This window comes from Bufo bufo, chromosome 8 (genome assembly GCF_905171765.1).
Source record: "Bufo bufo chromosome 8, aBufBuf1.1, whole genome shotgun sequence".
Classification (NCBI taxonomy): domain Eukaryota; kingdom Metazoa; phylum Chordata; class Amphibia; order Anura; family Bufonidae; genus Bufo; species Bufo bufo.
The window spans coordinates 199,287,597-199,303,781 of NC_053396.1; the positions used below are offsets into that span (position 1 = coordinate 199,287,597).

General features: G+C 45.1%; 1 protein-coding gene across 1 annotated transcript; it reads left to right on the forward strand.

Moving 5' to 3' along the window:
• The first annotated feature begins 133 nt into the window (after positions 1–133).
• On the forward strand, positions 134–11,362 carry RPS28 (ribosomal protein S28). The gene is made up of 4 exons (XM_040405347.1): positions 134–263; positions 458–505; positions 7,683–7,817; positions 11,274–11,362. Exons 1-3 carry the CDS (start codon positions 225–227, stop codon positions 7,803–7,805), a joined length of 210 nt encoding a protein of 69 aa, XP_040261281.1. The 5' UTR covers positions 134–224; the 3' UTR covers positions 7,806–7,817; positions 11,274–11,362.
• The last annotated feature ends 4,823 nt before the right edge of the window (positions 11,363–16,185 follow it).

The following is a 16,185-nucleotide window of genomic DNA, read 5'->3' on the forward strand; positions in this document are numbered from 1 at the left end:
CTAGGAGGCGGCCATCTTACCGAAGACCCTCCGCCGCCAGAGTCTGGTCACATGGGCACTGACGTCAGCACTAGGAAATAGCCTCTACCATATAATTGTAGTCCGTTTGTCTTCAGGACGTCAGCACGGTCGCAGCTGACGACACTTCCGGTCTCCACCCAGTCCTATAAAAGAGCGCTGCCTCCACACGTGATCCTCTTTTTGGGCCTACAGCAGCCGCAGATATGGACGCCAGCCGCGTGCAACCCATCAAATTAGCCAGGGTAACGTATCTGTAGCGGATGGTCCTTCCTTTTCTGTCTGTCCGGTTGACCGCCCCGAGGTCCCGCTATAATAGGGAATAAAGCGCTGCAGTAGCCGCAGTTCCCTGTGCAGTGTGTACGCCTCTGCCTGGCCGCGTGCGGTACCGCAGGACCTGCTGCTAACGATTCTCACTTTTTTTATATTTTTTTTTTAGGTCACTAAAGTTCTTGGAAGAACTGGATCTCAAGGGCAATGTACTCAGGTAAGGTGTCAGGGCCACGGGAAGGAAAGTGTTAACCATGAAACTTTTTTAGGATGTTTTGAAATCTGGAAGGAGTTTAAAGGGGTTATCAAAGATCTATAATGTCCCCCCATTTACCCGGCCTCACAGATTGTACACTGGCACCCGCATCACCTCTAGTACCGGCATGGCCGGTTGTGCCGATGAGTGTCTGGGTCAGGGGGGGGGCAGCCATTATTGGGCCGCGAAGGGAACGAGCCTCCCTAGCTTAGCGGGTTGCGCTGAGGAGCCTTGTCCCTGTCGCGGGGCCTGCTAATGAATGACCCCTCATCCCAACTTGGGGCCCCCGTGTCTACTCTTAGAATGGTGTGACTTCTATGGTGTTGCTGGAAGTTGCCTGATATCTTCAGCCCTGTCGTAGAAACAAATGGCGGGTGACCGCGCATGTGTGGTGCTCCCAACGGCACTCTCCGGGCTCCGTTCTCTTAGAATTGTCACTTTTGTGCCCTTGTACTAAAATCCTTTAAAAGGATTCTATTAGCAGTATTGATGATGGAGCTGACAGCAGCAGGTGAGGAGGGGCTGGGGAGATCAGTAAGAACGTTTATTTTGTGGAGCTTTTCTCACCAGGAGTAGTGCACATGTGAGGTTTTATTCTGTCCCTGAAGTGGTCTCAGCTGTCTCCTAACCCCTCCTCTGCGGAGTGACAGCTCAACCAGCCCACCGGGAGGCTTAGATGTCACTCAGGGGAGGGGCTGGGAAAGCACTTGTGACTCCGCCCCCATGGGCAATAGACCGGAGCTTGGCAGAATAAAACTTTAATTACACCACTCCTGATGGTATTTGCACGTCTCACCCCAGCTTCTCCCTTATGTGGTCAGTACTGCTGTGTAGGTTGGTAGTTTTGAGAGCATTCAGTGTAACTTGTACTTTATACATTAACCCTTTATGGGACTATATATGTATAGATCTGATAGAAGTCTAGTCTATAAAAATGGCACCTGCTCATGGGTGCAGTAGCTGCTCTTTCCATTGTCATATCCATGATCAGCGATCATGTAGATTGCAGATATTTAACTCCTCAAATGCCATGGTCAAATGTGACCATTGCACCTGAGTGCGAGTCCACAGCGCAGCTCCCGGCCCTCCTAAAGATGGGAAAGGGGGGGATTAATGCCACGCCATCAGAGCAGCGGCCCAATGGTTAGCACCTTCCATTCCATACGCAGTCCCTAAGGATTGTGGCATGGAAGGGTTATGTCTGTAGCTTGAAGCAGACTGTCAGCTGTATGTTACAGCTGACAGTCTGCAATGCTCTGCCATCCTGGAGGAGGGAAAGGGACAGTGCGTGCTCCTGTGTGGAGCGAGGAGGAGTTAGACACCAGCTGCCTTGAAAAGTCCCTTTTCTGTGCCCTCCACCCTTGCATACTGGCATCCATGGTGACAAGAATGTAAGGAGAGCTTCCGCTGAGCTCCCATCCTCAGGTTTTGTGGGTCTGTCCACCATGAAGCCATCTTCCTGAGGTCTCTATACCAATGGACCAAAAACATTCTTGGTAATGTGCAGGAATGGAGTCCGAGAGGTCATCGGGATGCGTGTGGTCATTAACCTCCGAATGGGCGTTGCTTCCATCAGTGAGCACTTTATTTTTTATTTTTTTTTTCATCAGTATGATTCCTTGTTTGAAAGGTGGGAGAAATGACATTTGAGTCTAAGAATCCAGAAGAGTTCCCAAAAAGACCGCCTTAGTACTTGGGACGAGGTCTGATTTCTTGTTGACCATCCACCGCTACTAGGGGGAGACTGTTCAGATATGTGCCAGCCTCTCTGCTCCTGGCACCCTAGGGTGGTGCATTGTCCTATAGTGTGCAAGCACAACCGCTGCTGCTGGATTGTTGTAACCGTGGAAACGAGCAGTTTATGACATGGTGGAAAAAGTCTATAGCCAGTAAAGCAAGCAATATGGACAATACGTTAGGAAGTCCCTTGTATTAATGTCCTTTTTGCTGAAGTGAGACAACGCCTTAAAGAAGTCCTCTCCCTCCTTTAGGCCTCTTTCATACGGTCAGTATTTTGCATCAGTATTTGTAAGCCAAAACCAGAAGTGAAACCTACAGAAAAAAGTTAATAGAAATATTTGTGCCTCTTCTGTGTTTTGGACCCACTCCTGGTTTTGGCTCACAAATACTGACCGTGTGAACGAGGTCTTAGGCTTGCTCCATCTCCTGCTCTTTCCCTTTCCTCTGCCAGGTGTGTACTGATGGTTTTATTGGCTGCTCTTCCTAGGATCTTGTAATGTACAAAAGCCATATGATCCTGAGAATGGAGTGGGGCATAATTAGTTCTTTAACCTCTTAAGGACATAGGGCGTACAGGTACGCCCTTGTGCCCTGGTACTTAAGGACACAGCGCGTACATGTACGCCCTGTGTATTTTCGATCACTGCCGTGCAGCTGGCAGTGATCGGAACCCGGTGCCTGCTCAAATCATCGAGCAGGCACCTAGGCTAAATGCGCGGGGGGGTCCCGTGACCCCCCCATGTCGGCGATCGCGGCAAACCGCAGGTCAATTCAGACCTGCGGTTTCTGGTCCCCGTGGTCCCTGACCGCAGGGATCAGAAACTTTATATGCCTAAAAAAAGTTTTATTAACCCCCCCCCCTGCACCCCCGAATGATTTTTATGGTGGCGGGAGGTGCAGGGGGAGGGGTGCGGGAGGCGGGCGGTGCGGCAGGCGGGATCGCGATCCCCCGCCCGCCTCCCCTTGAAAATTCATTGGTGTTCAGTGGGTATACCAGGGTGCCAGCACATTGCTGGCACCCTGGTATAAACAGCTGACATCTGCGATGCGATGTCAGCCGTTTAACCCTTTCCATACAGCGGTCCGTATGGAAAAGGTTAACAGCGCAGGGAGCTCCCTCCCTCTCCCATCAGGGGGCTGCTGTGCCTTTGCAGCCCCCGATGGAGAGGGAGAGAGCCCCCAGACAGCCCCCCGAGAGATCCCCTCCTTACCCTTCCCCGTCTGTGAAGTTCTGAGCAGACGGGGAAGGTTCCCATGGCAACAGGACGCCTCTCAGGCGTCCTGCTGTCCATGGTGCTGAACAGATCTGTGCTGAAAGGCATAGATCTGTTCAGTGTAAGTAAAATACAGTGCAGTACAATATATATTGTACTGTACTGTATTATACAGACATCAGACCCACTGGATCTTCAAGAACCAAGTGGATCTGGGTCAAAAAAAAAGTGAATAAAAGTGAAAAAAATGTAAAAATCAAAAAACACATTTATCACTGATAAAAAATGAAAAAAATAAAATTCCCTACACATGTTTGGTATCGCCGCGTCCGTAACGACCTGATCTATAAAACGGTCATGTTACTTTACCCGAACGGTGAACACCATAAAAATAAAAAACTATGATGAAATTGAAATTTTGCCCACCTTACTTCCCAAAAAAGGTAATAAAAGTGATCAAAAAAGTCGCATGTACGCCAAAATTGTAACAATCAAACCGTCATCTCATCCCGCAAAAATCATACCCTACCCAAGATAATCGCCCAAAAACTGAAAAAACTATGGCTCTTAGACTATGGAGACACTAAAACATGATTTTTTTGGTTTCAAAAATGAAATCATTGTGTAAAACTTGCATAAATAAAAAAAAGTATACATATTAGGTATCGCCGCGTCCGTATCGCCCGGCTCTATAAAAATATCACATGATCTAACCCCTCAGATGACCACCGTAAAAAAATAAAAATAAACGGTGTAAAAAAAGCCATTTTTTTGTCATCTTACGTCACAAAAAGTGTAATAGCAAGCAATCAAAAAGTCATATGCACCCCAAAATAGATGCCAATCAAACAGTCATCTCATCCCGCAAAAAATGACTCTACTTAAGATAATCGCCCAAAAACTGAAAAAACTATGGCTCTTAGACTATGGAGACACTAAAACATTTTTGGGGTTTTAAAAATGAAATCATTGTGTAAAACTTACATAAATAAAAAAAATTGTATACATATTAGGTATCGCCGCGTCCGTGACAACCTGCTCTTTAAAATTACCCCATGATCTAACCTGTCAGATGAATGTTGTAAATAACAAAAAAAAAACTGTGCCAAAAAAGCTATTTCTTGTTACCTTGCCGCACAAAAAGTGTAATATAGAGCAACCAAAAATCATATGTACCCTAAACTAGTACCAACAAAACTGCCACCCTATCCCGTAGTTTCTAAAATGGGGTCACTTTTTTGGAGTTTCTACTCTAGGGGTGCATCAGGGGGGCTTCAAATGGGACATGGTGTCAAAATAAACAGTCCAGCAAAACCTGCCTTCCAAAAACCATATGGCATTCCTTTCCTTCTGCGCCCTGCCGTGTGCCCGTACAGCTGTTTACGACCACATATGGGGTGTTTCTGTAAACTACAGAATTAGGGCCATAAATAATGAGTTTTGTTTGGCTGTTAACCCTTGCTTTGTAACTGGAAAAAAAATATTAAAATGGAAAATCTGCCAAAAAAGTGAAATTTTGAAATTGTATCTCTATTTTCCATTAAATATTGTGCAACACCTAAAGGGTTAACAAAGTTTGTAAAATCAGTTTTGAATACCTTGAGGGGTGTAGTTTCTTAGATGGGGTCACTTTTATGGAGTTTATAATCTAGGGGTGCATCAGGGGGGCTTCAAATGGGACATGGTGTCAAAAAACCAGTCCAGCAAAATCAGCCCTCCAAAAACCAAACTGCGCACCTTTCATTCTACGCCCCGCTGTGTGCCCGTACAGTAGTTTACGGCCACATATGGGGTGTTTCTGTAAACAGCAGAGTCAGGGCAATAAAGATAGTCTTGTTTGGCTGTTAACCCTTGGTTTCTTAGTGGAAAAAATGGGTTAAAATGAAAAATTAGACAAAAAAATGAAATTCTCAAATTTCCTCCCCATTTGCCAATAACTCTTGTGCAACACCTAAAGGGTTAACAACGTATGCAAAATCAGTTTTGAATACCTTGAGGGGTGTAGTTTCTTAGATGGGGTCATTTTTGGGTGGTTTCTATAATGTAAGCCTCGCAAAGTGACTTGAGACCTGAACTGGTCCCTAAAAATTGAGTTTTTGTAAATTTCTGAAAAATTTCAAGATTTGCTTCTAAACTTCTAAGCCTTATAACATCCCCAAAAAATAAAATATCATTCCCAAAACAATTCAAACATGAAGTAGACATATGGGGAATGTAAAGTCATCACAATTTTTGGGGGTATTACTATGTATTACAGAAGTAGAGAAACTGAAACTTTGAAATTTGCAAATTTTTCCAAATTTTTGTTAAATTAGGTATTTTTTGGTGCAAAAAAAATTATTTTTTTGACTCCATTTTACCAGTGTCATGAAGTACAATATGTGACGAAAAAACAATCTCAGAACGGCCTGGATAAATCAAAGCGTTTTAAAGTTATCAGCACTTAAAGGGACTCTGGTCAGATTTTCAAAAAATGGCCTGGTCCTAAGGTGTAAAAAGGCTGTCCTTAAGGGGTTAAACCAGTGACCTGACCATGTGTGAAGCCAGAGAGTACATCACATAGTGCTCCATTCCCGGCCGCATATCTGACCAATTCAGACGATGCATCGGCTATAGATGTTGTGGCCATCTTGAACAAAGGAGGCGAATCCAGATAGTCTTTGTTTTTAGCAACATAGATCTTGCCACCAATGTGGTAGTTTGTGCTAATTCTAGCTGTGGCTGGCGACCAAGATCTCTAAGTAACCGGGCGGATTTTTGATCAATCGGATCTTTATGCTGAGGGGACTCTTTATATGGCATAGTCTTTACCCCTTTGGCCAGCAGCACATGGAGCTTGGGAACTTCCTCCCATAATTTTATATTCACTGTATCAAATAACAGCAAGTTCTCGACATTCTTGTGGAATGGACAGTATTTTAGTTTTCCCATTTCTCAAAGGGATATTCCAGGGGTAACTATCTGCTCAGTTGGGTGTTCCACCGCTGGGACCCCACACCCTGTGGAGCCCCACTGAAGTGGACCGAGCAGCTGGTGGGAAATGTTCTTCTGCTCTCCATTTTTCTATGGGGGCGATGGCAAAGCACATTTACTTAAAATATTTACCCTAACCAGGGATACGCTGCGTCTGTCCCCACTAATCCCCTTAATCGTTCTTCCTGTTCTTGGAGACCTAGGACAACCTCCTGTGGTGCTGTCATAGGGACGTTCAGGAAATTCTGCTTTTCTAATGGGGGGGGGGGGGGGGGGTTGCTTGATTTTGATAGACTCTGTATAATAATGCCGGACCACCAATGAGTACGACTACTAGATGGAGTTATTAGTCCTGTCAAAGGGCGGGGGCTGTAATGAGCACTAGGAGCAGAGATGTTCAGAGCTACAACCTACCCCTTGATGCTTCAACTGCCTGATGTGCATAAAGATAAAAATCCTCATCTCGACTGCTGCAACCTACAAAGATAAATACGGTATGGATTTAGTTGTCCATGATCAACCCTGCCGGGCAATATGCCTGATTTTATAGGGTTGATCATGCTGACAGAGGCTCTTTAAAATCTCTGCTCTTTCTGAGCTCAGTAGCTGAATTCAGTCTGATCAGTGGCATTCTCGGTGTAAGCATGTATACATAGTAAGCTGTCGGCAAGTGATAGGATGGCCCTGGGTACAACTGAACTGTAAGAACAGATTTATCAATTAGAAGTTTTATTAAATCTTTTTCCACAATTATCTGCTCAGCTCCTCCTGCTCTTAAACATGCTACCTGCAGATTGCGCCACATTTCAGAGTGACGGGTTCATTTAAAGGTGTTTTCCCGGGGTACAGTATTGATGAACTATCAGAAAAGGGACACTATCTGGTTGTGGGGGACACTCCTGGTCAGCTATTTGGAGAGGCTGCTGTGGCCTCACTGCATACTAAACGGTGCTATGCTTGGTGTTTGACAGCCCACTCATTAGAATAGGACAGAGCTGCACATAGGCCGTCCGATGCCACTGGGGTCGCAAGAGGCTGCAGAGCAGAGCGCAGCGGCCTCTCCAGTAGCTGGTGGTGTTGGACCCCCTATTGCTCTACTAACACTAATTACTGTATTCAATAAATATCTTAAGTCCATGTTTTCTAAATGGTAAGATCTTACTTTGTCATTCAACTGTATACGGAGTTCTATAATTTTTTTTCTCCTATAGGTCCGTGTAGAATTCATGGATGACAGCAACCGTTCCATCATAAGAAATGTCAAAGGACCAGTTAGAGAAGGGGATGTTCTTACACTGCTGGAGTCGGAACGTGAAGCCAGAAGACTGCGCTAGCTTGCTTTGAAGGTAATTGAGTTGGGAGACGTTTCTCCATGATGTCTCGGCACATGGTTACAGGGTACCCATGTGCTATGCCGGGATTTAGTAAATTTCGGGGTGGGGGGCAGGAGCAGCAGCGATACAGGTGCTCCTGCCGTACTCCCTGCGTTGCGGCCCCATTGATAAAATGTGTATGAAATGAGAAGTCAGCAGTGTAACAGAAAAGTGGATTTTAAGCACACAGGTTTAGGGAGGAGAGTCTTATTAAAAATACATTTAATAAAGTAGATTCCAAAAACTGTTAGGGCATTAGGGATATGTTAAAGGGGTTATCCAATCCTAAAGACTGGCCCCCACGCTAAATATACTTACCCAGTGCACCGACGCTGCTGCTTCTCCCTGTGCCTGGGTGAAAACATCTGGTGGGGGGGACAAGTCTCCCTAGCATCACCTGCGATGCTAGGGAGGCTCATGCCTGCCATTGGGCCCCATCACCTCCCTGCCCCCAGATCTTAACTGGGCACAGGGAGAAGCAGAGTGGGCACCCAGGTAAGTATATTCAGCATGTTCTTTTTTTTTTTTTTTTTTAGGATTGGATAACCCCTTTAACATAAATGTATTCAAAAGTTTAGTTACTCTTTAAGCATTATTGTAACCCCCTTCACACCTCGGCAACTTCCCATTTTTGCATTTTCACTTTTCACTCCCTGCCTTCCCGGAGTTAATAGCACCATTTACTATTGCATGCAATGTAGTGGTAAGCTGGAAAAATCCAAATGGAGTGGAGTTTGGGGGGGGGAAGATGGGAGCAACTCCACCAGTCTTATGGGTGGTTTTTACAGCTTTCCTTATGTTATCTTCATTCTCCAAGTCGGTACGACATTTATATAGTGTTTCTTCAGTTTTAATACTGAAAGTCGAGACAAGCCTGGCATGAAAGTTTGACTAAAGAAAGTTTGCAAGTTTGAGTTTCTAGGGTTAGAGAGAATGGAAAAAAAACTCACTCCAAGGAGCGCTTCAAGGCACACAAACCCTTCTCGATTTCAAGCTATTCAACACTTTCAAATCTGCCACATATTTCTAACAGAAGATTGACCACATCAGAGAAATCTTTGACCTGCAGCTCCTGTACACAACTGTCCAGTCATTTCCCCCCAAAACCAGCTTCTCCACCATTAGATAAAACAATTATTCCACCCTGCTCTCCAGATCACTCTTCACGATCTGAGTTTGACCTGATCCTCATCTCGTCCATCATTAAAAGCTTTCCCTTGACCTGTCCTGTGTCTTCCTATAACCCCTATCATTACCCCCGTTTGCCTCAAAGTTACTTAAACTTGTCCACATTGAACTGTCCTCACTCCTAAAACTACCCGAAGCCAAGTAACTCTACGGTCTGCCTCCTTGACTTGTCCTCTGCCTCTGACGGTTACCACTTGGGTGCCTTGGCATCAGACATGGCGCACTCCTTGATCACCTCAGACATTTAGGTCTTATTCAGTCTGTGTTTAGTCAGTGGCTTCTATTAGTGACTTGTGTCCAAACCAGGATTGGAGGTTACATGGAGAAGTTAAAAAAAAAAATATTTGCACATGTTCTTTTTCGACAGCACCTGGTTTTAGCTCAATCACTGATGAAACAGACTGAGGTCTCTTGCACACTACCATATGGCTTTTTCAGTGTTTTGCGGTCCGTTTTAAACGGATCAGTTTTTCCATATTTTTTTTCAGTAGTGGTGTTGGAATTGAACGCCGGATTAAAACAACGCTAGTGTGAAAGTAGCCTTACTCTGTCCTTCAAACGACACATCCAAGTCTTTCTACCTCCTGCTGATTCCACAGATTCCACATATAAATGAATGGAGCAGCAAGACCCTCTTCCAGCTAGCAACATCATCCATTTTTTTTAGAGGGGGCTCAATGTGGTACGGGACCCCTATTCTTGTGATCAGAGGGGACTCCTCAGATCTGATAGTTATCGCCTATCCTGTGGATGGGGATAACTTTCTATAATCGCAATACCCCTTTAACTATCTCAAGGCTATCCAGAACCTGTCCCTTCCATATGTGACCTGATCTCCTCCTGGTACCTTGCCACACAGAATCTTCAATCCGCAAAGATCTTTCTCTACTCTTCTCTCAGTCGCCTCAAAGATTTCTCCCCATGCTTTCCCCATATTCAGACTCTACCCAACATATCACTCTCGCCTACCATGGAAAGAAACATGAAACCCCACCTGTTCAGAGAAGCCTACAATGTACAGTAACACTGCCACAACTCTGCCATATGAGTAGCTTATACCCTTACCTACTGTACCCTTCCTCATCCCTCAGGCATTCCTCTCTTCCTGTACCAGTTTGTAACTCATCTTCTTGCTCATGGCACCTGCAGCACGTAAGCGGTTACAGAGGGAGCAGACGCCTTATTTCCTATCGGCACCCTGCAGATTTCAGTGCAGTCGGGTCAGGGCCTAGTAAAGGCCCCATGTCTGCCTCTAGTGTGCCTCGGTGCAGCCTCCTGGTGAATGTTGATATAGCAGACATTAAAATATATTGCACTATTTCTGTAGTGCAGAGAATTTCAGAAGCCATCAAGATTGCCTGTTATAAAAAAATTAAAAAAAATTCTGTGACATGCAATATTTATAACCTAAAAACTCAGTTGCAGTATTGCTACTAATTTAGTCAGTAAGTTGTGTGCCCCAACATGGTGCCATTAAAGATTACAAATTGTCCCACAAAAAGAAAAGCCCTCATGGCTGCATAGATGTTTTGTCACCTTCCAAGAGCTATAACTTCTTTTTCTAAGGCCCCTTTCACACTTCAGGCGGGCGAACAACCTGTCGGATCCATGCTGCCGCTAGTGCAGGCGTGCCCCCGGACCACCGAGCGGAGTTCTGATGGCAGTGCATGCCGAGAGGCGGCAGGACTAAGGGAGTGTTTCACACGAGCGAGTCCATTGTGGGAATCGCGCTCAGTGTGTGCGAGATCCTCCGCTCTGGACTTGCAGGAGCGCACGGCATCATCATGATTTATAATGCTGTGTGTCTCTGCATGGCCTTTTCCACAGAATCGGTGACCTAAATCTGTCAGTATGATTCTGTAGAAATCAGGTCAAGCAGAGACACACAGCATTATAAATCATGATGCCGTGCACTCCAGAGCGGAGGATCGCACTCGCACATGGTGTGATTCCCGCAATGGACTCGCTCGTGTGAAATGGCCCTAAAAGTATGTTATTTTAGTCCGGCCGCCTCTTGGCATTGCTGCCGCAGGAACTCCGCCCTGCCCCTGTTATAGCCAAGCAGGTCGGAGCAGTAGTCCGGGGGCACGTGTTCGCTGGAGTCCCTTGCTGCTGCTAGTGTGAAACTACCCTAAAACGGGCTGGACACTAAAGGATTTAAACTAAATGTGCACTTGTGGTGGTATCAACATTGAGCTGTATTCACGTGAAGGTAACATATATATTTCTGTTCATTTTCAGATGCCCGATGTTTGGTCCCCATAGCTCATTGGAGATGGATTGGCAGTGAAAGAACTTGTGTTGGCTGAAAATAAAGTTTTCTAAAGGAATTTGTCTGGATTTTTCTTTCTGTCCACTTTAGTATAAAAATTCAAAGTGTCCGAACTGGGCAGTAGGGAATGGGTCACCTGGAGTGTTAAACCAGACCCCATGCCTTGTAGGGCTCGCTCTGCTGAATGTACTTATACCCTTCATTCAGCCGTTCTTTCTCTGTTCTGGAGATAAAAAAAATAATAAAAATACTTAAACCATATGCAATGAAGCAGCTAAGTGCAGCAGTGATGGCCCAAAGCCCTTCATTCTCGACGGACAGTGCCTGGAGAGATGACTATGCAGAAACGTCTACTGTTTTAGGGCCCGCTCACACAACCGTAAGGCCCCTTTCACACGGGCAAGTTTTCCGAACGGGTGCGATGCGTGATGTCAACGTATAGCACCCGCACTGAATCCTGACCCTTTCATTTCAATGGGTCTGTGTACATGAGCGGTTTTTCACCCATCAGTTCTGTGTTGCGTGAATATCGCAGCATGTTCTATATTCTGCGCTTTTCACGCAGCCCCGGCCCCATAGAAGTGATTTGGGGCTTCAGTAAAAAACGCATTGCATCCAGAAGAAAGTGCGGCTGCAGAGCGTTTTTCACTGATTGTTGCTAAGAGATGTTTGTAAACCTTCACGGTTTTTTCCACCCGCGTGGAATGCAATCGCAGACAAAACTGACAGAACTCGCTTGCAAAATGGTTTGAGTTTCACTGAACTCATCCGGAGCCAGTCCGTCACGCTCGCGTGAAAGAGGCCTAAGTGTTTTGCGGTCTGCAAATTGCAGATCCGCGAAAGATACTGGCCTTGTGCGGTCTGCTTTTTGTGGAGCGCACACATGTCCAGCCCTATAATAGAAGCGCCTATTGTCCGTTATTGCAGACAAGAATAGGACATGTTCTGTCTCTTTTTTTGTGGGGCCACGAAACGGCACTATGGATGCGGAGAGCACATGGGGTGCTGTCTGCATCTTTTGTGGCCACATTCATTTTAATGGGGCCACATCTGTTTTGAATGGATGCAGACCTAGATATACACCCCTTAGGCTACAGAATTTCATGCGCGCAAATGCATATTTGCTGCGCAGGTACCATTAATTGCCCCGGAGCTGCAATCACAAGTGCTGTGGTGGAAGCCACTTCATTATCTGTGTCCTTGTCTCTTCTCCGTAGACATCCCAGTAACGCCTTCTGCTCTTAACCGTTCTAGTCGTCTCCTGTTTGGCAGGTAGTGGTAGCGTCAGGTGTACTGTCCAGGGTTATCCCATGAGGAATAAAAACAAATCATCCATCATACGGTACATGACAATCTTTCTAACAAAGCCAGAACCAGCCCCGTACCTCGCATGGATCCAGAGACCCCAATTCATTGCTCTAATTTCTATCAAGCTGCCCTCTCATGGGGTCTGTCCATTCTAGTGGAGCGATGAAACTGAGCATGTGCGACCATCTGAGTGGAGCAGGTCAAAGAACACGTTTTTATAATCGCATGTAATTACAAGAGAAATCAGGTGCCGGGTTCAAAATGAATATTTTTCATGGGAAAACTCCCTTAACGTCTGACAACTTGGTGTTATGATTCCTGTGAAAGGGATGTGCGCTAGAGTTGTCACTACCAGAATTTTGATTACATTTCAATACGAAGAAAATATTGCAATAGTCAATACCGTGCAAAAACCCAAAGTAGCCTGTCCAGTGGTGAAATGTGAAAACATTGAAATAAACAAAGTTTAACTTTATTTTTAAATGTGACCTTACAGAAGAGATGCCTTCACCTCGCCTGTGCTGGAAAGTAATTGCATTCCCTTTCCGGAGCATCTATTCTATTAAGGTTTTTTGCATTTAAATTTTTCTTCCCTATTTTCCGTAAGCCATAACGTTGTTGTATTCCCAGTCACATGGCTGTATGAGGGCTTATTGTTTTGCAGGACAGGTTGTACTTTCTAATTCCACTATTAATAATGGTATAAAATGTGGTGGGGAGAAAAAAATTCCAGTTTTACGGATTTTGTTTCCACGGCGTTTCATTTATGGGAAAACTGACCCATGCCCTTCATTCTCTGGGTCAGTACGATTACGATACCCCATATCTGTAAGTTTGTTTTTTTATGTCTAAATAGTGCAAAAATAAATGTAAACTTTTTTTTTTGCATCACCATATTCCGACCCCTATAATTTTTAGTTTTTTATTTAGTTTTTATTTTTATAGTATGGGTGTTTTCGGTCATGATACCCATGATAAGAAATGAGCGAATCTACTTTGGATGAAACATAAAACTTCGTTTCAATACTGTACAAAGCGAGCGCTCTGTACAGTATTGGCTCTGATGAGCCAGTCATAACTCATCGGAGCCAATATACTAATACTGTACGGAGCGCTCGCTCTGTACAGTATTGAAAAAAGTTTTATGTGAATAGACTTCGGATTCGCTCATCCCTATTGATGACCTATCCTGAGGATAGGTCATCAATAAATATAACTTGGACAACCCCTTTAAGCCTTTTGTCTTCCCCTTCTCTTGTAATTTCCCTCACTGGCTGAGCAGAGGGTTGTCTGGGTTCTCGATATGGACGGCCTATCTTCAGGGCGGCAGTAGCTGATCGGTCAGGTTCTGACTCTTTGCAGATCAGCTCTGGCGAGCGCTTTGACCTCTTCCCCAGCAGACTGAGATGTTACGTTTATTGGTCACAGGGCCGAGGTTCAGCTCAGTCCCATTGGGCCTCATTTACATGCAATACAAAGCAGAGTCTGTGCCTGCCTGGTAAGCTCGGAGGCTGGAGTGCCACAGCCGGTCAGGAGTCGGACCCCCACCGATCAGATATAAAGCTCAAAGTAAAATACACTTTTAATTGAGACAATCGTAAAGTTAAAAGAAATCACTGCAACAGACAGAACACAAACTAAAGCCTGGTCTATTCTGAAATTAAACACGAGATCAGAGGTCGCACTGAAGAATAAAAATACGTCTCTTACCGTTTTTGAGGAGTATTTTTTACCCGAGGAGGAGTATGAAAGTTGCAGTAACACAGATACATAATATGTAGGCCTGCACTTGCCCACATCTGCGTTTGGAGATTCTGTTGAAAGACCAAACAGAAATAGCCTTATATGCAGCACTTTGGTGATAAGACAGGATCTCCTCATAATCGGCGCAGTCGGTTCAGCTTCTTACCTGTCAGGCCGGGACATCACATTTTTTGTCATACATTTAAAGGGATTCTGTCACCAAGTTTTAGGTTATAGAGCTGCGGACATGCACGGCTAGATCGCCGCAATATACCGGTCCTATAGGGCTGTGTGCTTTTATTTTCTTTAAAAAAAAAAAAAGGATTTTAGAGATATGTAAATTAGTCTTGTAAGGTGCCCAAGGGGCTGTACGAACCTTCCTGGTGCCGTGCCCACCTGTTAAGGAGACCAGCACCGCCTATGTCCTCCGAATCTCCTCCTTTCGTCACAGTTAGACAGCCGCGAGCTCGCGCATGCGCAGTGCCGGTATAGTGTTCCTTCCCTGTGCTGGCATCAGCCTCAGGGAAGGAACTGCGCATCCGCGAGATTACGGCAATCTATCAATGACGAAAGGAGGAGATTCGGAGGACGCAGGCGGTGCTGGCCTCGTTCACAGGCGGGCGGTGCTGGGCACCAGGAAGGTTCGTACAGCCCCTTGGGCACCTTACAAGACTAATTTACATATCTCTAAAATCCTTTTTTTAAAGAAAATAAAAGCACACAGCCCTACAGGACCGGTATATTGCGGCGATCTAGCCGTGCATGTCCTCATCTCTATAACCGAAAACTTGGTGACAGAATCTCTTTAATGTCTACAAAAAACATATATATATATATATATATATATATATATAAAGACACTTCAGACAGATGCTATATTGTAGCATCCGTCACCATAGAGTTCCATTGTAAAAAAAAAAAAAAAGTATATGTTTTCCTGGATCGAAAAACGTGGTTTGATTTTTTTCTTTACAATGGATCTCTATGGTGATGGATACCACAGTATGGCATCCGTCTGAGGCGTCCATTAATGTATACTTTTTTTTGTGTCATGTTGAACCTATGACAAAAACTCCTAATCCAGCGCTTCCATTATTTTTTTATTGCTCTGCTCATCTAACAGGAATGAATAGTGGAGGTGCGAATGTGGCCTAAGAGGTGGGTATTTCTGCAGGGAACCATTACTCGTCTAAATAACATCAGGCAATTATAGAAAAGTGATCCAGACCATATAGCGGATCTACCCCCTTGGCTAAAATAGCCTGCTGTGCATTTACACACTGCTGTCACCTCCTTGACGTCCAAGGCTGTGGTTTTCACCACTGTGGAGTCCTCTTCATCTCTGCCGCGGCCATGTTTGTCGGGTTACTATAGAAACCCCCTGGAGCTAGCCCCTCCTCCTTTCAGCTCCCGCCAGCCTCCCCTGCATCACTCTGGCAGCTGCCCGAACCAACCAATAGCAAAGCTCCTTGCTGTGAGGAGCTTTGCTATTGGTTATCGGCACGCCTCAGACTTTTTCAGAGGGATAGGAAATAACTGAAGTGGGTAAAAGGGAAAGGGCTTCTTTTGTTCTGTACATTGTTTCCTGTGCCTGTATTATGGCGGATAGTCCCAGCCTGACCTTAGCGGATAGCATTATAGGGATCCATGAAGCTCTCAGTTCAGTTCAAGGGACACTTTGCCACACTATGGGGGGCATTTATCAAACTGGTGTAAAGTAGAACTGGCTTAGTTGCCCATAGCAACCAGATTCCAGCTTTCATCTTTCACAGCTCCTTTGATCAATCTCTCCCAGCGAGCTCATGTGAAACTAATCTTAGCACGACTAGG

What these genes read in the sequence shown, in the direction of transcription:
- RPS28 (XM_040405347.1), top strand. Translation starts at nt 225, where the DNA reads ATGGACGCCAGCCGCGTGCAACCCATCAAATTAGCCAGG. An exon ending in AACCCATCAAATTAGCCAGG is followed by an intron (nt 264 to 457) that starts GTAACGTATCTG and finishes TTTTTTTTTTAG; the next exon opens with GTCACTAAAGTTCTTGGAAG. An exon ending in CTCAAGGGCAATGTACTCAG is followed by an intron (nt 506 to 7,682) that starts GTAAGGTGTCAG and finishes TTTCTCCTATAG; the next exon opens with GTCCGTGTAGAATTCATGGA.